The following is a 21,249-nucleotide window of genomic DNA, read 5'->3' on the forward strand; positions in this document are numbered from 1 at the left end:
CCACAGGAATTCCTTTAGAAATACGTCATCTGAGAGTCGCTAGATATCCTGGAATGCCACGGACATGGAAAAGCCGGAAGACCTGGCAGGGCTGAAGCTTTGAGCCTGGGCAGCCTTTTGGGTGGAGGTTTTATTGCAGAGAGTTTCACGGCAGTCAGGGAATGCCATCAGGGTGAAGCTGCAGCTGAGTGATCACAGGGAAATAGCAGCTCCCGTGACATTTTCCATCTCTGCTTCTCTTGTAGCTTCTCTCCCTGCCGTTATGAGTTCCAGCTGACAAACAAAGGACGCCACTTACATCAGCTCTACTGGCGCACAGAAGGTTTCCACATCTTGCGGCAGAGTTCTTGTCGCCCTGCCCTCGGTGGCACCAAGAGCAAAGGTGCTTCCCAGAGCCCCAGGCCCGGCCACCCCGTGTTTAAGCTCCAGCCGCCGCAGATAGACCTGAGGCCAGGCCAGACTGTGGACATGGTGCTGGAAGGCTGCTCCAGCACTGTCCAGGTGAGGCCCCTGCCAAGAACTCAGCCTTCCCTATCAGATCCCCTCCACTGCAGGTTCTTCTGCAGCCCCTTGACATTTGCCTGGGAGAAGGAGCAAGTGACTTCAAGAAACCAGCTGCATTCCCTGCTGGCCACCATCCATTGCTAAGGCTCTTTTGTGTTTCCGTGGCTACCATAAAGCCAGCTTGCTGATCCCAAAATACAGGTTGAAGGCAGTATTGCTCCTGCGGGCAAACAGGGGTTACCGGTGTCATGTGCTGAGGCAGAAAGGAAGAGCAGAGAAAATAAGCTGCACCTAGATTAGAAGCCTAGGCGGGAAGTAAATTCAACTACTCTACTGTCAGGTGGTTTTACTGAGGGAAGCAGGCAGCAAAACAAAAGCCCTGTGAATGGCAGGAGTGTCTGGGAGCAGCACCGCTTTTCCTCTGAAGACAAACATGGGCAGGGGGTTGGTCTAACCCTGAGTCCTGGAGGGGGAAAACACAGTGTGCCCGCTCTAAAGATCAGTGCCATGTCCATCCAGGCAGGAAACTGTTCCCAGGGATCATTCTAATTGACAAATTGACTGGTCAACTTTTCTATTACTGCTTGCCCCAGTCTCTCTGTTACTGCTGCCTCAGTCAGCCCTGGTGTGCCAGGGGCAGCCAGGTTTTGCAGCACCCTTGGAGAGCAACTCAGAGGGGGAGATTTTAGTGGAGTCCTGGGGTGTTCTCCTACCTGGACCTTTCTTTCCAGGGGAAATGAAACTCTGCAGAGAAGCTGCCAGCTAAGTCTGGTATGCCTTCCCTGGCTCCAGGACACCTGGGCACAGATATTTAGAATAAATGGGTGGCAGCACAGCAAGAAAAGAGAGCTATTGAGGAGAGCACAGAGTAATTCCAGTCCGTAATAATAAGTGACAGGAATAGGGCCCATGGGTGGTGGCAAGCCAGTGTGGGGCGTTTGGCCTGTCAGCACGCACTGGGTCACAAGTGAATCTCGCATGCAGGAGGTGGAGGAGCGGCTGCTGTGTCATGCTAGGGTGGAGAAAGAGAAAACAAAACAGATCATGCAAGTGGATGTCACCTGCAAGTTCATTCGCCCCGTTGTGCAGATCTCTTCCAGAGCAATCACTTTCCGTGTGGAAAAGGTAAGTCTCCAGATTGCATGCTGGCATTTAAAGGTGTAACTCTTAAATTGGCTGGAAGTAAATAGAAATATATGCTTCCGGGGTTGAAAAACGTGAAATGCATCGGAAGGGGAAGGTCTGTGGCCACTTGAGGCTGATTCTCCTTGTCTCCTGTTTCTGTAGAAACCCACTGATATCCTGACACTGCAGTACCAGCCTTTGTCTTTAAAAAACACCTGCTCGCTGCCATTCAGCTTTGTGATGGACTTGGAGCAGCCATTCCAAATCTGCAGTGTGGACCAGCAGCCCCTCCCTGCAGATTCCAAGGTGAGCCTCTGTGGGCTTGTTCACTGGGGTTTGAAGAGGAGGGATGTGGTGGTGCACTTTTCTTGGGAGGTCCTCTTGGGAGCTGAGAAGTTTATTCCGTAGTGTCAGCAGTAGATTGGCCTGAGCTGCATCAGAAGAGCTGCTGAAGCAATCCAAGTCTTACCTGAATTGCTAACATCCATACTGGCTGTAAAACATGAGGAGAGGGGAGCGGGAAAGCAGACTGGGGCAAGCCTGCAGTGAAGGTGTCTCCTGGAAAGCATCCCAGCTCTCCAGCAGCCACCCCCTTGTGTGGCTGCTGAGCAGAGAAACGTGAGCCTGAGAGGGAATCTCGTACCAAAGTGTGGTGCCTGCAGACAGATCCTCCCTGTAAAGAAAGGAGGGTGAACTGAGGAGCCCATGCTGGGGTCACACTTTGAACGTTTACTGTTTCCTGCTGTCAGACCTTGGGGCTTGATCACAAAGGTGATTAATGCTTTTCATCTCCTTGCAGCCCATGACGCTGGATGTAGGGGAAGAACTTCATCTCTGCATCCAGTTTAACCCAGCTTATAAGAAGGACTTGAATAGCTGGGTGGCAGAAAGGGTACTCAGGGTGCGCATCATGGAGCATCCTCATAAGGAGCAGATCACTGTTCGGGGAGAAGTCTACTTCCCAAATCTCCATCTTGAGACCCAGGCCGTGGACTTTGGCTGCATCATAAGCGATACAGAACAAGAGCTGTATATGGAGATGACCAACTGCAGCCCACTTCCTGTCCAGTACTACTGGTCATTCCTGACGGACAGGAAGGTGAACACCATAAGGTATGTGCATCATCCCTGTGCTGCTCCGAGCCTGGACCTGCTCCAAGCTGGCTTTGGAGCGGCTGTCACTGAGCTCACCACACCAGCACCCAGCCAGGGGCTGCATCCCAGTGAGGAGCTGCTCTTGCAGGCATCTCTCTCCCACTACAGGTCCATGATCATAGTGATGTTATTTTCCAGGTTCAGGCCTTCACCACCTAAATTCAAACGCCAGTCATCAAAGAAGGGAGTGTTTCTAAGGAGACACTGCAAGATTGAAAGTGTGGAGAAGCCAGCTGAAACCCCAGAAACAACACAGGATTCTGTTCAGGAGGATCCTGCCCAGCAGGCAGCAGATGTAGATTACCTGGAAGCAGAGGTAGATTTTCTTGTGCACCTACCACTTGCATTGCCTCCTCAGCTTGCCACCAAACGTCATGCTCGTGCCAACCTCCCTTTTTGCTGCCCTTCTGTCCTGTGCCCTGAGAGTGGCAGCTGGACATGGGGTGTCTGGGGAGGGAGAAGTAGGGAAATTTTGCTCAGAGAAGCCCACTCGGATCCTACAGACCTGTGCTGAGCTTGGGATATTTTGGCTTATTTTCTTTACAATGTAAAATGAGGTCTTTACCATGGTGAGACAACTTCCAGCTTCCTTTGTGTGTCAAGCCATGAAGAGTCCCGACCTCCATGTACCCCCTTCCCAGTGCAGCCAGAGCGCTCACATCTCTGCCTTCACCCCAAAGCTGGTATTGCAGTGACAGCTCTAGAGCTGTCTTTTATAAATCAAGACATTGCAAAGACACTCTCTCTTCCTGCAGATCAGGAAAAAGGCCTTGGATCTGCCATCCTGCCCACCTGGTGAACATTAGTACTCTGGAGTGGGAAGTGGCCCCTTGTTCTGCATCGTGGGGAACAGAGGCTGCTCATGGGGCAATTAAAAAAAAAAAAAAAACAAAAAAAGTAAGGAAGCCACAAAGTTTCTCAAAGCCCCAGTGTTGGCATTAAGTTTAAGGGGAGGGCTTGTACCTGCTCACACGCAAATACAATAGAGTTGGTTTAACTCTGCACAGTTTTTCTGAATCAGGACAAGCAAAGCCCTAGAGATGCAAGGAACGGCGTGGCTGAATGTATTCAGACGGAAGCATAATATCATCTTTACTTCCTGGTTGTTGCCATCTATGCACAAGTAAACCAGGGAAATTCAAGTGCCCATCCTAGAGATGGTTTGGCTTGGAAGGGACCTTTGGAGATTATGTCATTCCAATCCCTCTGCCTGAGTGCTGGGGACACCCAGTTTCCTCGTGCAAGTTTGATGTAGGAAGTGCAGGTGGAGCCCAGGTCTCATCTGTGGGTGGGCTTGGACCCACACTTGACTGATGGCCTGGACATTTTCACACTTGATTTGTGCCCAGGTCCCTTTTCAGCTGCTCCTGGTGTGGTGAGCTGGTGGAGCCTGCAGCAGAGTGATCTTGCTCAGCCCAGCCAGCTGCTCACTGCAGCCCATGGTGCTTGCTTTCCAGGAGCTGTCATCCACTGCTCTGGAGCCTCGGAGCCCAGGGAAGATGAGGGGATTGAGTCAATCCTCAGAGGTGCAGCACCGCAACGTGAGAATGCAGGACGTCAGTGGGAATTTGTCTCACTTCCATGTTCCCAATGTGAGAAGCAGTTCTGTAGCCCCACTCCCACTGGTGGCCTCAGCACTGCCACCGAGGGGCCTCACATCCCTCCAAGCCCATCAGAAAGCTCTAGTGAAGCAACTGGTCACTGGAGGGGCTGTGTGGGACATTTTATAGGGCTGTCCCAGGATGCTCCCTGTGCAGCACCTGTGGAGGGCACTGTTCCCATTTACCTCATCAGGTGGTTGACAGGAAATTTTTGTAGGAACTTTGGCTGTAGCAGCTTGAGAGAGCAGCATGTAAATCAGAGAGAGAGGGAAAAGGCTCAGAAGTGAGATGAGCCTTCCCCCAGCTCCAGGGTCTCCCACCTCCAAGTCTCCTGTTTTTCTGAAGGCAGTGAGAAGTCTTTCCAAAGACAAGTTCTGCAGCAGAGAGAATTTCTTGCTGCCAGGAGACATCCCAGTTTACTTTAATGTAGTGTATACTCACGGATAAGTGATTCTGGGATAAGATTTTCCCCATGGTCCCTCCACTGGTCAGGGGCATGGATGCAGGATGAGATTAGGGTGATCTTGGCTGCGTTTGGGGAGGAGGCCCCTCCAGCTATGACTGTACTTTGCTCCAAGACAGAGCTGCTCCTCTGCATCCATTTCCACAGTCAACACCTCGATCTCTCCTCCCCTCCCTCCAGGTTTTTGATGTCCGGCCACTGTTCGGTGTGCTGCAGCCGGGAGAGAGCGAGCTGGTCACCTTCACCTTCTTTGGCCACGCCAACATCGTCGCTCGTGTCACGGCGCGGTGCCACGTGCAGGGAGGCCCCACCTACAAGGTGGTGGTGACGGGGGAGGCTTCGTGTCCCAGCTACCAATTGGACGTGGAGGAGATTGACTGGGGGCTGCAGGTACCACAGGCTTCTCCTGGCACAGCTCCTTGTCTCGGAATCATGGCCAGTGGGTTCCTGCCCACCTCGATCCCAGGCTCTTTTCCCTCCTCAGCTCCTTTGTTGGTCCTGGGGACAAGCTGGTTTAGAATGGCCATCATCACCCCTCCCCTCCCTTCTCCCCTGGCTGAGGGACATCACCCTGTCCTCTTCAAGGCACCTATCACTGCCTCCTGGGGGAGACAAGGGTCCCAGTGAAGATGGCCAGAGGGGTGTGTCCCTGAGGTATCCCTCTGCTGATCTGCTCCTAAAGCTTAAGCTCCAAGGAGATGCTTTTTTCTAATGCTCTTGCTTGATCCACAAAAGAATCCAGGGAGGAAGTTGGGCTTTCAGTCACTTCAGTAGCTGCAGAGGATGTCCCAGAATAATCCCCTCTTCTTTTCAGTTAAAAGCCCATAGATATTTTGAGCTGCTGGCCTTGTCTGTGTTGTCCTGTGTGACTTTCTTGTCACCTGTATGTTTCTTGCCAATATTTGCATGCAGGTTCCTTTTCTCCTGTAATGCCTCTCTCAGAAATGCACTAACTTTTAGATACAATTAAATGGGGACAAAGTCTTTGAAGCAAAAGAAAACCGTTCGTTATTAGCCATTCAGCTCGGCTGGGTGTGTGTCTCCCTCCCCTAGAGCCGAGCACACTCACACCCTTCACCAAAATGGCTTCTTTTATATTTGATACCCTTTATACCTGCTCCCTGTCCCCTTTCCCATTGCCTGGGTACTTGGGAACTTCCATTCTCTCTGACCGCCAACTTTTCTGTCCCCTCTCCTCTCATCCCACTTCCTTTTGGTCAGGTCTTCAAGCCCTTCCCTCTCCCAGCTCACAGCAACACCCAACCAACCAACCTGAACAAATCCAAGCAATCCAAACAACAACACACAGAACCAACAACTTCCATTCTTTAACTTAATAATTCTTGGCTTCATCTCATACACCTCAGTGCCATCCCCTTTGTTTCTGCTGGCTGCTGGTGACCCCTGAGAGAGCAGAGGGCCTGTGTCCCCTGGTTCATTTGTTCCTGGCCCTTACATGGTTCTACCACCTCTCTGTAGCTGTGTGGTTGAATTGTGGCTGTTTGCGTTCAACCCCATGGAAGAGGAAGGAGATTCCCAGCATCAGGCCTGTATCTGTAACTTCCCACTCCTCTATCCTCTCTGCAGGCGTTTAACAAAGTCCTCAAAGCAGAGGTCACCCTGCGGAACACCGGGGTTGTGGAATTCACCTACGTGGTGCCAAACTCCAGCACTGGCACTGCAGCAAACCCTCTGCCTGGTGTGCCCGTGGTTGTGCCCACCGAAGTGAGTAGCACAGGTCATTGGCTCTGTGTCAGGTGGCCCAGGGGGGGGTTAAAGGAAAAAAGGGGGGAAAAAAGAAGGAAAAAAGTGAAGGGGAAACCCCAAACCCAACCCTGAGAGCCAGGGCTGAGCAAGTGCTCCCCTCCTACACTCCCCTATGGCCTTGGCCTGCAGGTACCACAGGCCAGAGGCACGAGTGCTGAGCTCTCTGGCTGTGCTGATACTTGAGTTGGGTGCTGCTGGCTCTTCTGAGGGTCACTTCATTCCTTGTCCCTGCCTCCTTGCTGGCCAGCACTAAGCAGCATTTACATATTCCTTGCTTGGGCTTGAAGCTCCTTTGGCAGAAATTGCAGAGCCTCTGTGCTGGTGCCTCCCTCCTCCAGCTTTGCTTCTCTGCAGGAGCTTTGTGGGGCAGTGAGGGGACCAGGGATGAGCAGGGCTGAAAGAGCAAGGAGAAGAGTTTGCAGCATCCCACCTTCCTAGCTTCTCAGTCCTGCCTGAGGATGTCTTGGAGCTTTAGCAGTATTGCTGTCTTTGGAATGGGAAGCCAAATGGCTTTCTCACGATTTCATGTGTGTCTCATGCAAGGGATGACACGCTGGTGCCTCCTCCTGTAAGAGATCTAAGTTTGCAAGAAACCAGGAGTCAGGATGGTGCAGCCACAGAGGCAGGAGGTGTTTGTGTTGGGATCATTAATAAGGGGTCAGGCCCTTTGACTCCAGCCTGGAATGGCTGATAGGCTGTGACAGGGGCTGCTGGCCCTCCTGAGAATGCAGGCATTCAGTTCTTTTCTCCAGAGCCTGGAAAAAGAGCTTTTATTTGTTGAGCATGGCCCTTCTGGCAGAGGGCATATGCCACGAGCAGCAGAGCTGTGATCACATCAGGCTGTGCTGGGGCTGCAACCTTGCGAGCCCCCAGGAGGATACACTGCACCCCAGGGCTGGAGGCTCAAGCTTTTGGGCACAAGGAAGGTTGAAAGTGATGTGGTCTGATGTTTTCTTCTAGATGAGAACCTGTCTTCTCAGCCTGTCTGTCCCCTGAGCCATCCCTCATCAAACCTCTGATGCAGTTCCTTCCTCCTCTCCTGTCCCTGCAGGGTTCCATTGCACCTGGCAAAGAGCAAGTGTTGGAAGTCTGTTATCTGCCAGGAAAGCCAGGAGTCTTCTGCAGGACTTTCCAGGTCCAAGTGGCTTATCTGGATCCAGCAGAAATCTTCCTGAAAGGAGAGGGAACCTTGCCTGGGACTACTAAGCACCTACCCAGGATGTTGAAAGGTGAGCACTAGCTGTCATCTTCCAGGAAGGTCCCCTGTTTTCTTCCCCCACCATAGTGCACCGGGCAGCTCACACCCATCTCCACCAAGTCTGGAAGTTGCAGGGCTGCCAGACCAACACTTTGGCCTCCCTGGTTGCTTCCTGAGTTTTAAGCAGTTGAGCCCATTATGGCTTTCTCTCAGGATTCATCCTGCAGATCTTGCCAACACATTGCTGGAGGCTTGGAAAGATAATGGCTCAGCAGAAAAGCTTGGGAAAGCTGTAAGAGAGGCTGGCAGGGCATTTGGCAGGCTTGGATTTGCGTGACATTGCAGGGGATGGCGTGGTCCCACGTGAGGTGGAAGATGAGTGAGAATGAACACGAGGATTCAGAAAGGAGCAGCAGCATCCATTGTGTCTGGGAGAGGCCAGTGGTGGGGAAGTGGGACTTCGCAGCTTGAATGTGATTGGCAATGTGCCTATTCTTCTATTTATGGATACTTCTTTCCTTCAGAAAATGAGGAGATACTGCAAGAGGAAGAAGAAAACCCGCAGGAAGAAGAGATGGAGAGGTATGAATCATTTATCTGCCGTTATACGTGGTCTTGGAGTCATTGATGGAGTCACTGACGGACTCACTGACAGAGTCACTGATTATCATGGCTGAACAACAGGCTAGTGTCTAACATCTCTCCGGGGCCTCTTTAGCTGAGGGGCTCCCCCAGCACCTTGCTGGGTCTGGTGGAAGAGGTGGAAGAGTTACTCCCACTTGGGAAACTGGAGGAGTAGCAGCTGTGCTGCCTCTCGAAGTTGCCTTTGCTTGTGGCCAGCCCATCCTCCATACTTTGAGCTCTCAGATAGATACTGCCACCATCAGATGGTAAGATGTGTAGGCCACTTGCTGAATTCGGAGAGCTTGTGGTGTGTTCTCTTTTGTGACTGAGAGAGATATTTGTATGTAAGTCTTTATACTTACAGCAGGATATTCAGAGTCAGTGAAGGGCCAAGCACCAGCGAACTCTTCTTCTCTTGCAGTGTAAATGGCAAGAAGGGCAACTGAACTGGTGAACTTTGTGATTTCCAAAAGGCTTTATTGATGATAGCCCTCACTTACTTTTCTTATTGGTGCATGATTCCATGAAGCATTTATCTCCTGTTCTGGAATACAGACGTTTAGCAGAAACAATTGTTATTTAAGAAAAAAACCAACAACTTTGCCTATTTCTATACCTGTATGATGAGAATGACATGGTTTCTTCTCCAGTGCTACTGCCGACCTTGCGAATTCAGCTGAGGATAACGAAACTGAATCATCCATATATTCTTCAGAAGACAAACCTTGAGAGATACTGACAGCAAGAACTTTGAGGATTGGCATTGGCACTCCTTGTTTACCAATAAAGCAGGGAAAGTAATGTTTTATGTGAAGAAATCTGTGAATGCTGAGCACTCTACCCAGGCATGGTGCAAATTTCATGAGATCCCTTGCAGTCTTCCTCTTCTCCCAGATGAAGCTTTTCAGGACAGAGAACTGGATTCTGTCCACCTCTGTGCAGCACCTGGAGCTTTCATAGCCAGCCTTAAGCACTACCTGAAGTCCCACCATGTCCCCTGCCACTGAGAGTGGATAGCTAATACCCTAAACCCGTATCATGAAGCCAGTGACACCCTTACGATGACCATGGATAACGGTCTGATAGCAAATGCGTTACCTTGGTGTGACTTTGGCCCAGATAACCCTGGGGATTGTGGCAGGCTTGTTGAGAGAGGACTCTTGGTCCGGTGTGAGATGTATGACACTGATTATATGGATCATCGTGACTAAACGTACTGCTAATACAGTATCTAAATACTGTCAATGCAGTATACAATATATGCAGGTCTAAAGGGCTATAAATAAGCAGGTGTGGCTAAGAACCCCCAGGTTTACAGTCTTTGGAAATGCAGAACTCACAGCAACAAAGCACCTATGGAGCTACTTCAGGGTTTTATCTCTGGACATGACTGGATCTTAGTTGGATCTGCAGAGTCACCAGGAAGCCACCTGGGGCATGCAAGGAGCTCAAGTGACACAGGGGGAAGGTGTCATGAGCCTTTCAGCACTTGCTTCTTGCCAGGTGCAAGGGAACCCTGCAAGGCTTGGCTTGATGCTGCAGCTCTTCCCCTACCTTCTGGACACCTTCCTATCAATAATGGGATTTCAAACTCCAAGAGAGGAGCCTCCATGAGTGCACTCCCAAAGGCAAAGGTATTCTAGAGTGAAAAATCACTGCTCTAACTTATGCCACTTTGAGTTTAACAAGAGGAGCTTCCGCACAAGCACCCATTTTTGCAGCTCTCTGGCTCCAGACTGACTGCAGACATGCCAGCTGTGCCAAGGAACGGGGATTTCTAGCTGTGATCACATACTTGCGAGGTTGTACTATAATGGTAATTGATTTCTTGACTCAAATTTATACTGCTCTATCTTGTCTTCAGGTTACAGTGTATTTAATATTGAGCATTCAGTCATTAAATGCTCAGAGACTCTTCCTGTGTATCATCAGTTTCTTATGATGCTTCAGTGGCTTGTTTTGTCGGTTCTGAACCCATCTCCATTGTTCTGTATTTGATGGGTTACAAGTTGAAATGCCAACTCTTCTGAGTGAGCCTGAAGAGTGCTTCTGGCTGGGAGCTGAACTCACTAATTAAGCTGTGGTGACCTATTAATTAGTAGGTGTCTTCCCCTCACACACACATATCCCCCCCTCCTCTTTTAAAACTACATTATTTAACACTAGCTCTAAGTTGACTAAACAGTTTGACTTCTTCTGTGTGTAAAGTTGAATGGTTTGTGTGGAGTCATCAGGTGCCAGTGACAACTTCCATGCTGTAGCAGTTTTGATGAAGCCATTGTCACAACAACTCAATTAACTAAACAAACATATTTGTAAGCAGCTGCAGCTCATGTGCTCTGCATCACCTTTACTTCCACACAGATCATTTTGAGTGTATGTGCCAATGAGTACTGCCCCTCAGTCCTCTGCTTCTCCTCTTCCCCTCCCAGCCAGGGAAGATGAGGTACAAGGCAGTACTGCTCACTCTCAGCTGGGATCTAGCACGTGTGCAGCTGCTCCTGGCATGCAGAAATCCAGATCTAGTCACTGTCATCTTCCTCTTCCTCCCACTCCTCCCCGTTCTCCCCTTGAGGTCACCTTTCCGGAGTTGAGTGCTAGCTCTGCTCTAGTTAGAGGAGAGTTTGTAGATGAATACACACAGATCTGCTTGCCCATAAAATGTGTTTTTATACAAAGAACGAGGACAATCAAGTATGACAGCTAGCCTGAGGTTGTCTTGAGATGGGCAGGTTTTGGTGATGCCTGCTCATTTAGAAATAGGTACCACAGCAGCTGAAGTTACCTGTATAGCTTCAATCACCCAAGAGCTGTGTGTGGAGTAGCTGACAGATCTAAGTCAATGCTTAGGTCACAACCGAGTTTTAATTGCCTTCACTGCAAAAGGAATGTAATGTTTCTTCATAAAGGAATAACCAATTCCAGTACCTCCCTCAAAACACAAAGCCCAGAGGAACAGAAGAGATAAAAAAGAAGGGCTCCTTAGTAGAAGGTTGTTTGAGATTACTGCAGGTTGAGGGCCTAAGTACAATAGAAAGCACAGACAACATCCACCTGCAATCATCAAACACCAATGAATGGCCTTTTTCATGTTTGACAGCATCTATTTTCATCTTCCATCTTCAGCTCTCTCAGAAAATACTGTGAGAGACTTGGCAATAGCAATAAATGGAGCTCAGGTAAGAAAGGCATAAACCACAAGGAAGATAGATGAGAAATCACACGCCAAAAAGGCACGCAGTCTGAACAGAGAACTTCACAGACTTTAACTGTGAGCACTGCCTTTGTCACTTTCTTCCTTGTCAGGGGCTGGTAGTGCCCACACTGATTTCTGATCCTGAAAGAAGCGTCAGATCTATAACAAAGTCCTGTTTAGCCTAAGGGGAGGTTTAGTGAGATCACATTTGAATTTCAAGGAGAGACTTAAACGGCCCTTTGTCTGGTTTGTGTTATTCTGTGCAGAAGAGTTTGCACTCTTTGCTAGAAAATGAAAAAGAATATAATATAGAATCCTGTCACCGTGTCCAATTCGCGCTGACCCGCGCGTCCCCAGGCTAGCTCAGAGTCACACTGTGACAACGTGGTATGATCGGAGCGGCGGACGAAGCGCGCCGCTTCCTCTCTGTGGGAGCTTGGATCCCACCGCCAGCGACGGGCACATTGATGACGTCAGCGACCTCGGCAACTGAATGGAAGGCGGACTCTCCCGAGCAGGATGTAACGTAGGTTTATTGAAACAGAGGGAGCGCGGGGCTCTGCACGCTGCAACCTGCTGCCCAGGAGAGACCCCGAGGGCAGGCGCGCGACACGTTTTAAGGGGGGGTGGAAACGGGGGTGGCGACAACCGGTCAGCCAGTCACAGGAATCGGGGAGTTAACCGGGGGTGTGAACCATAGAACTGGGGACCAACCACAAAATGATGGGAGGGTGTCTCCCGGGCCCCAGCCTATCACTCGGCACCCTTCCTGGAGGATTCTAGAAGCCAGGGAAGGGTCTCTGAGTGGCAGGCAGGCGACCACGAGACAGGGGGGGGGGGATTGACAGCGACAGGTGCAGGGAAGGAATGAATGACAGAAAACGCCTGGTTGTACAATAGACAAAACAATCAATGCAGAAGGGAAAACCAATGCAGAACACAGGGGTATACAGTGAGCTAAACCATTATAAAATAACTTAAAAATCTTACAAAAATAACTTAATAACTTAATAAAAACAATTCTCACACCACCACAGAATCCCATTCAGGAAAGCAGTTAAGTCACTTTTGTCCTTCCTGGCTTTTGTGCTTTTCTAATGGGACCTAAGTTCATGCCTAAAATGAAAGCCTAACTTTTTGTCTTAGTTTTGTTTTTTTCACTCAAGTGTCTAGTGACTCAGCCAGTGAAATATTAAACAGTCTGGATCTGTGACCTTACCTGGCATAGCTCTAATGGCAGTTTTTTAAAAATTAGGAAAAGGAAATAATTCTACCTTTACTATTTTTTCCTGCATTAAAGACACATAGATAGAGAATACATGAGAGATAGAGAATTTCTTCCTCAAAACCCCAGCAACAATCATCGCCAAAACCCCACATAAAGCTAAAATACTGTATTCTCAAAAGATACCGTTTCATTATCACATTTCTGGGCCATCAGATTCCAGCAAAATAAGGTGGATGAACTAAGTATTGACTTGAGTTGATACAACCCTCAATTTAGGAGAACAGACATTTGTTAGGAGTGTTTTGGAGGTGCATCATCCCATTGTACTGCTGTGAAATTTTGAAGCCTAAGGATTCAGTCTGTTTTCCTAGGCACATACTCCTGACATTCAGTAGAAGTTGACAAATTGAAGGAACTCAGTCCAAAGAAGGTTTAATTATACAAAGTGGGAATAACAGAACAATGATTATTCTGAAGAATTTCAGAAATGTTATGAGAAATTCTGAAAGGTTTTAGTTTTGCTGCCCAGGTTGGTGGGAAAGAATTGGGCGTTCCTCTGCTTCTGCCTTTGCGAGGCAGCCCAAGACTTCCTGATGGCTAAAAGACACTCCCCTTGGGCAAGAGTACTGGGCTTCATCCTGACAGGTGCTGGGAGAACACCTGGATTTATCAATTCACAGCATCACAGGATCTATCAGGTTGGAAAAGACCTTTGAGACCACAGAGTCCAACCCGTGCTTGATCCCCACCTTGCCACCCAGACAGGAGCACTGAGTGCCACGTCCAGTCATTCCCTGGACACCTCCAGGGGTGGGGATTCCACCACCTCCCTGGTCAGTCCACTCTAATCTAAGGTCTAATTACCCTTTGGTGAAGAAATTCCTCCTGATGTCCAACCTAAACCTCCCCTGCTGCAGCTCTAGCATGTCCTCCCATCCTGTGGCTGTTCCCTGGGAGCAGAGCCTGACCTCCCTGGCCGTCCCCTCCTGTCACGGAGTTGAGCAGAGCCACAAGGTGTGCATCTCACAACCCTTAAAAGAGAATAAAAATTGTATTAATCTAGCTAGGGACTGTCAACTTGAAGTTCCCAATTCGGAAGAAATTCAAGTGTAGCTTTCAAAAAAATAGGTACAAAGGAAATAAACAAACTTCCTTTTTCCTCTTTTGTGGTGGTGCAGAACTGTTTTATTAGGTTTTTATAAGAAGTTTATGTTATGGTTCATTTCACTGTATCCCCAATGCTGTAACCCTTTTTGTGTTGTCTGTATAACATGGTGTTTTGTGTCAGTCCTCCCACCCCCCTCTCTGGGGCAGCTTGTCTATCACTTTGAGGAACCCTCCCAGGTTGCGAAATCTCAGGGAGAGGGCTTCAGGTGACAGGCCCCCTGGGGGGAATTCCTTTAGCTTTGGATTTTAGTGGTCCAAGGCTTGGGGGTGGGCACAGCTTGTTACCCCCTGAATTCCCTGATTTGTTGTCTTGTGGTACCCCCCTGGAACCCCTCCCCCGCTTATAAGGGGTAGGAGGGGGATTCAAACTCTCTCTCAGCCTCGGAGCTCTCAGCTCGGAGCTCGGAGCCTCTCTGCTCCTCAGCTCTGGAGCTAATAAACATCTTGTAACCTGCTAAGCTGAGAGCCAGCCTTTTCTCTTCTGCTGCTGTTGCTGTCACAACACTTTTGGGGTCCAGCCGCTAAGCCGAGAAGCCTGAAACGATCCGGGACCTTCTGTGGCTGTGTTGACTCGAGCTAGCCGGAGGTCATCTCCCGCCCGGTGCGGGACAGAACCAGACACACTCTTTCAAAGGAAATGAATCGCCAGACCAAGTTATCACAGGTTACTCTTCTTTCTTTCATATATAGATGCATACAAATTAATGAAGTTATTCTCGGAGGATGACATTAAGTTGTCAAGATCATAATCCACTTCAAAGGTAGGTCTCTCTCCAAAAATTACAAGAGCAAGAAATACAGCAAAGTGTGCAGTCAGTCCCCATATCTTGAATGACCTTTTACGTTCCTGGTCATCATATGTAAAGCAGTGTATCGGAGTTAAATAACCTGAGGAGGTTTGGTAAGAGAAGGTCTTGTAATTTAAGGGCTTCACAAAGTACTCCAAAGGCACAACAAAAACCTCGCTCACTTCATCTGGATTAGGAGTGGCCTGGAATGTGTCCTCTATAAATCCTACAACTGGTGTCACCAAGTTATTCATCTGAAAAGAGAGAAAAAACCCAAAACCAACAAATAAGTAAATGTTTAAAAAATCAACAAAGCCCTCAAACACTTGTTTGTACCAAGCAAAAATGTTCATTAAAAAAACAAAACCAAACCCACATACATTTCATTGTCACAAAATGAGTACAAGAAGCCTATGAACTATTTTTAACTGCAATGCAATTTAGTCCCCCTAAGAGCAAGCTATTTAATTTGACTTGAAGAATTTGAAATAGTATTTTTGTATTTGTCAGAAAAGATTTAACAAATACTCTGTTCATCCTGTATAATCACATAGCAGTTAAAAAGGCATGCCAGTTTGCTGCAGAAGTAAAAAAAAGCATGCATGCTTTCTCATGGGTCTTCCTTATTTACTTTTTTAAATTCTGATTTTAATCCAGATTTTCCATATCCTTCATCATATTCCTCTATCATTTTCCCAGGATATAGGAATTTTCCAGAATACGGAAGTATTTTTCTAGAGGTACAAAAATATTATTGCAATCTATTTAGCCATAAAATAAATCGCTTTTTAAAACATCTTATTTATGGACATTTTAATTCTAAATGGAATTCCTTCTTCCATAGGAAGGCAAAATCTACTGAAATCATAGTTTGCACCAACGGAACATCAAAATTCTTTAGGATACATTGCTAGTTCTATTTATTCACACTAACAAAGACCAAGTGTTCCGTAGAAAGGAGGAAGAGCAGGTCCAAAACCTACACCATCTCTCCTACTGACTGAGGCGATTGCCTGGAAAACAGGGAAAATTTGATCCTTTTTACACACTGCCTCTGAACTATGTGGCTTTAAGGTGAACTGTACAGAAATTAGAGTTTGAGAAGTTAAATAAAGCTTTTTGCAATACCGTTTCAAAAGTAGTTCTTTCCTTTTTTAATGGGGAGAGGACATTGCTAACAGATAGAAAAACAGGAGGCACAGTAATAAACTGCTACCTGGTGAACAAAAATAGTCTTCAGAAACTGCAATTCCTCTATTCCTGCGATTCCCTCTATGGGAAAACCGATCCTATGTCATACTGAACACTGCTATTGAAATTGGGAACCTATTAACTTACAAATGGGGACCTGCACTCCAAAGACACCTCTGGGAGTCTCCCTGCTAGAGGTCCCTACACAATCCTGGCGCACGTCCCCTCTGGTGGTCCCTCTCCGTCCGCACAGCCCAGGAGTCAGCAGACACCGAACGAGACACCTGCGAGGCTGCAGCAGCCTGCTGGGACCCTGCCTGGCTGAGTGAGATCCGCACAGCTCCACGGATGGAGATTATACAGCCTGTCAGGAACATCTGCTCCAGTTTCGGGCTGACCTCATGGTGAAGAGGATTTTTTCTTGCATCTCATCAAAATGTCCATGTTGCTGCTGTGTCCGTTGCCTCAAGAAGAGTTCTGCTATTGTCCTCTCTACGACCACCCAGGAGAAGAAAGCAGCCAAATCCCTGGTAGCTTTCCAGCTGAGCAAGCTCACCTCCCTCAGCCTCTCTGCTCATCATCCGCTCGCTGTAGCCCATGACTCTGCTCGTGGCTCTCTGCTGAACTCTGGCCAGCGCAGCACTGTCTGTGTGGTACTCCAGAGCATCACTGACTGGTGCCCCAAAGCTGGTCTCACAAATACCAAACACAGAGCAAGAACCCTTTCCCTGGGCTCTGCTGGACACATGGGCTGTGCACTTGAAGAAGCGGCGCCTCTTGGCAGTTACAGGTTTGAAAAGGTCACCGCCGACCTCACAAAAGAAAACCACCCAGACTTACTTTGCAATGATATGCTGACTTACTTTATCAATTCCAGGCATCAGCCTACAGATGACTTCCACCTTCTCCGGCTGAAGACCCACTTCTTCTTTAGCGTCTCGGAGAGCAGTGTCAATATCATCTTTATCAGTGGCTTCACTTTCACCTCCTGGAAAACACACTTCCCCTGGTGATCTTCTCAGCTAGAAGAAGTGGAAAGGAGTACTGCTGTTAAATATAACAAGGTTTATGTTTCTTACTGGATCCACACGGACACGTGCTGGTATTGCAGCATCCCTGTGTGTTTGTCTGTCTAGTCAAAGAGGCTGAAAATGGCTGCTGAGGTTTCTGCAGACCAGAAGAAACATGCCTTAGCAAGAGTAGCTACCTAAGAAAACACTGAACCTATCCCCAGCTAATCCATAAACCCTCGCTGTCAGAAATACACTGCACCTGTACAGCGTTGTGTGATTCATACTGGAACTTTTGCTTTAGCATGTCAAAGCTTACATTTTGCATCATGTGGTTTGCGTAAATGACTGAAAGATGAATCCGGACAGACAATTTGTAAAGCAAGATTAAAATACTCTAAGAGCAAAAACTTCTTAAAGACACAATTAAATAAAGTACCTCTGAGAGAGGAAATAGCGTTTCGCTTCAGCCCGAAAAGGTTATGGAGCAAAAGAATGAAAATGGTCGGTTCTCTTTCCTATTTGTTGTTATCTAGAGTTGGGATGTGTTTTGCTTAAAAAGGGACAGAAGAGAGCATCAGGAGAGAGCGTGAGTTCCTGAGCACCCATTCAGTGGGGAAGGGGACGGGGACCACCCCAGCCGCGAAAGGGTATAAAAGACTGCCATTCTGTCAAAGTGCGTGTGTGTGTCTTCGCCTCTTGGGAGGGAGACACGCACCCCACTCAGCTGACTTGTTATAAATTAAGGGTTATTTACTTACTGCTTCGAAGACTGTGTCCCCTCTTGACTGTGTCAAAAAGTGAGTTATTTCTAAGATACCTTTAAGTACATTCCAGTAGCAGGCTTGTGCATCAAGGAGCAGTAAAAAATAGATTTAACAATCAGTTATCAGCAAGCGTGATTATTTGTTGGGGTTTTTAAGCAAGACCTAGCAACAGAAAAGTGTAATTCCTGACTACCGGCAGTTGATGTGAGGCAGGGATGGAACACAGGAGTTGTAAAAAGAAACAAAATGCTGGCAAAAAAATTCTGGGAGACTTAGGTTGTTGCCTTTTATGTATTAAAGGGAGAAAAGAGTAGTATTAAGGGCAGACTGAAGCATCTCATTCAATAAAGCTGCACTGCATTGTCAGTTTCCTTATTTAAGTAAACAATCGTTGCCGAGTTATTTCATTATCATTGCCCGTCACGGTTTCCGGGGAGCCGGCATGTTCCCGGCACGCGAACACTGGAATCACAGGAGTGGAAAAACACCCGGCCGTGCCCTTGAGAACGAAGGGCGGGACTTGGGGTGCGCAGATGCCGAGAGGGCGCACACCAGTGGTCTCCCGGGAAGGATCGCGCCCCTCGGAGCCCCCCGGTACCTGCATGGACCGGACGGTGAGCAGCAGGTGCAGCCGTGCCCCCCGCACCATGAGCGGCAGCAGCACGGCGGCTCTGGGCAGCGGCAAGCGGGAGAACTTGTCCCCAACATCGAACCGCCTCAGGCGGCGCCGGGCCTCCTCCATGAGCCCCTGCCCAAGGGCGGGCGGAGCGGAGCCCCGGCACCCTCCGGCCGTGCCCCGCTCGCCCGCCGCGCCTCCCGGGCAGGCACAGGACCCGGGGCCCGGCTCCTCCTCCCGCTCGGCCGCCATCTCCGGCACCGTCACCGGCCGTCCCCGCCCGGACCCGGCCCGGCAATCAGCGCTCGATCGTTCTCTTTCCCTTTCGCGTTCCCCGGCGTGTCGCTGCGCCGGGAGCCGCGGGGCCGCTCGCTCGCTGGCCCACGCGGGGCTGCATTGCCCCGGACGTGCGGCGCCGGCGCTGCTCGGCTCCATCGATTCCGTCCCGTCACGGCTGAACTCCGGGACCAGAGCTGCTCCCAGTGGGAGAAGGACCGTGAAAGTGCTGCATTCGTGCCCAGGCACAGAATCGTAGAACATGGAAGGGGCCTGCCTTAAAGATCACCTTATTCCACCTCCATGGTGTTAGGAATGCGCTAATTTTTAGATACAATTCAATGGGGACAAATCGTCGAAGCAAAAGAAAACTCCATAATAGTAACAATTCAGCTGAGCCAGGTGTGTGCCTCCCTTCCCCGAGAAACGAACGCACTCTGAGAAGATGAGTTCTTTTTATACGCTTTCCTGGCTGGGGTGGTCCCTGTCCCCTTTCCCATTGGGTGGGTACTCAGGAACTTGTATTCTCTCCTGACCGCCAGCTTTTCGCAGAATCGCAGAATCACAGAATGAATTAGGTGGGAAAAGACCTGTAAGATCATCTAGTCCAACCTATGACCTAACATCACCTCTTCAACTAAACCATGGCACTGAGTGCCATGTCCAGTCTATTTTTAAACGTGTCCAGGGTTGGCGACTCCACCACCTCCCTGGGCAGACGATCCCAGTGTGCAGTCAGTCTTTCAGTGAGGAATTTTTTTCTAACATCTAACCTAAACTTCCCCTGGCACAGCTTAAGACTGTGTCCTTGTCTTGGTTTGAAAAGACAGGTGTCTGCTAAGGAGATGCAGGCCTCTCCAGGAAATGAGGAATTCAAATCCTTTTCTCCGTGTTATTATAATTTGGAAGATTAAAAAAAACCAAAACTTTTCAGTCAGAGCTATGGGGAAAAGGAATAACAGTCTTTTCCTAGTAAATATAACAGGACAGACAAAAAAACCAACAGCAATTGTAACAATGGTAGAACAGAACCAAGAACCCCAAGGGCAAACGGTGGAAGCTCCGGCGCTGATGGCTGGAAGCCGGGCGCGGTGGACTGTCCTCCGCAGGCACGGGGTGTCCTGGCAGGCAGAGGTGGCAGTGCCGGAGAAGCCGCAGCGGCGGGACCCAGGCTCACCCAAAATCCAGCAGGACAGCGAAGAAACTCCGAATTCCTGGGTGCTCTAACAGATGGTAGAATTCCCAGGACCAGACCCCTCCGTTACCCGTGGACTCCAGCAGGCAGCAGTCGCCAGATCCGTGCTCCCTGGAAGACGAGAGCCGCGTGAGAGCCCCCACCCTCAGCTGTCTCCGGGAGCTTTTCTCCCTCCCCCAAACTAAGTTATCAGTTCTTTTGTCCAGGTTAAGCACTCAGCACTTAGTCTCCTAGCAACTTGGGAGGGGGAAAAAATTCTACAGTAAACTTAACCCTCAACAGTCCTCTTGTTCTGTCAGTTGTCTGAAAGAAGAGACCGACCCCCACCTGAGCACAGCCACCTTTCAGGGAGTTGTAGAGAGTGATAAGGTCACCCCTGAGTCTCCTTTTCTCCAGGCTAAACAACCCCAGCTCCCTCAGTCACTCCTTACAGGACTTGCGTTCCAAGCCCCTCACCAGCCTCATTTACCCTCCTCTGGAAGTGTTCAAGTGTCTCAATGTCCATCCTAAACTGAGGGGCCAGAACTGGACACAGCACTTGAGGTGCAGCCTCACCAGTGCAGAGTACAGGGGGAGAATGACCTCCCTGCTCCTGCTGGCCACACCATTCCTGATCCAGGCCACCAGGGCACTCTGCTGGCTCATGTTCAGCTGCTGTCACCAGTGCCCCCAGGTCCCTTTCCTCCTGGGCGATGTCCAGCCACACCGTTCCCAGTCTGTAGCGCTGCAGGGCCGACGTGCAGGACTCGGCACTTGGACTTGTTAAACTTCATCTTACTGGACTCTGCCCATCTGTCCAGCCTGTCCAGGTCCCTCTGCAGAGCCCTCCTACCCTCCAAGAGATTGACACACGCTCCCAGCTTGGCGTCATCTGCCAATTTATGGTCCTCTCCCCTCTCATCCTGCTTCTTTTTTAATCACTTCTTCAACCCCGCTCCTCTCCCAGCAACACTCAACAAGCCAACCAGAGCAAATCTAAACAATCCAAGCAACAACACATAGAACCAACAACTTTCACTCTTTAATGTAATTACCTTTTGTCTTCAGCAAAATATCACCTCATCTCTCACAATCCACCCTTTGATTATCCTTTTTTGCTGAAGCCCTTGATTTAATTGTCCTGTCTGGTCAGCATAAACTGACTCCTTTTCCAAAGTAGTTATAAATAAGATTAATCAGTCTTTTATTAGGTCAGTATTAAATTCAGTCTATTTTAAAGTTCCTGAGCTGTCAGTTCACGTTGCTGTCCATAGTTCCTCCAACTCAAGAAAAGCAAGTAGTGAAAAAGTAAGATATGCTTGTGTGCAGTTCCTCCCATCAGCAGTTCCATCCGTGCTTGCTCGGATGAAGCAAACCTCAGATCATGACTGTAGCCACA

At 49.0% G+C, this 21,249-nt stretch overlaps 3 protein-coding genes across 5 annotated transcripts in view; 2 read left to right on the top strand and 1 right to left on the bottom strand.

Annotated features, from left to right (window-relative positions):
- The window catches only part of LOC120757942 (hydrocephalus-inducing protein homolog), a 24,368-nt gene extending 22,700 nt beyond the window's left edge, over positions 1-1,668 (top strand). Inside the window, exons 24-25 of the mRNA XM_040075680.2 lie at positions 246-501; positions 1,489-1,668. Coding sequence (XP_039931614.2) covers positions 246-501; positions 1,489-1,668 — 436 coding nt within the window. The remainder of the gene's footprint in view (positions 1-245; positions 502-1,488) is intronic.
- LOC120757641 (hydrocephalus-inducing protein-like) overlaps positions 1-10,535 on the top strand; it is a 13,093-nt gene extending 2,558 nt beyond the window's left edge. Inside the window, exons 3-12 of one of the 3 annotated variants that reach the window (XM_040075140.2) lie at positions 246-501; positions 1,489-1,935; positions 2,429-2,742; positions 2,923-3,100; positions 4,242-4,340; positions 5,029-5,238; positions 6,436-6,573; positions 7,667-7,844; positions 8,338-8,395; positions 8,859-9,071. In XM_040075140.2, the coding sequence (XP_039931074.1) occupies positions 1,870-1,935; positions 2,429-2,742; positions 2,923-3,100; positions 4,242-4,340; positions 5,029-5,238; positions 6,436-6,573; positions 7,667-7,844; positions 8,338-8,395; positions 8,859-8,883 (1,266 nt within the window). In that variant the 5' untranslated portion in view covers positions 246-501; positions 1,489-1,869 and the 3' untranslated portion in view covers positions 8,884-9,071. The other 2 variants (XM_058422044.1, XM_040075141.2) reach the window with 2 other exon arrangements.
- Positions 10,536-14,683: 4,148 nt separating this feature from the next.
- LOC120757644 (peroxisomal coenzyme A diphosphatase NUDT7-like) lies at positions 14,684-18,570 on the bottom strand. The gene is made up of 3 exons (XM_040075143.2): positions 18,383-18,570; positions 16,871-17,029; positions 14,684-15,070 (listed from the first exon to the last, which is right to left on the bottom strand). Exons 1-3 carry the CDS (start codon positions 18,524-18,526, stop codon positions 14,687-14,689), a joined length of 687 nt encoding a protein of 228 aa, XP_039931077.1. The 5' UTR covers positions 18,527-18,570; the 3' UTR covers positions 14,684-14,686.
- Positions 18,571-21,249: the final 2,679 nt, after the last annotated feature.

This window comes from Hirundo rustica, chromosome 11, assembly GCF_015227805.2.
Source record: "Hirundo rustica isolate bHirRus1 chromosome 11, bHirRus1.pri.v3, whole genome shotgun sequence".
Classification (NCBI taxonomy): Eukaryota; Metazoa; Chordata; class Aves; order Passeriformes; family Hirundinidae; genus Hirundo; species Hirundo rustica.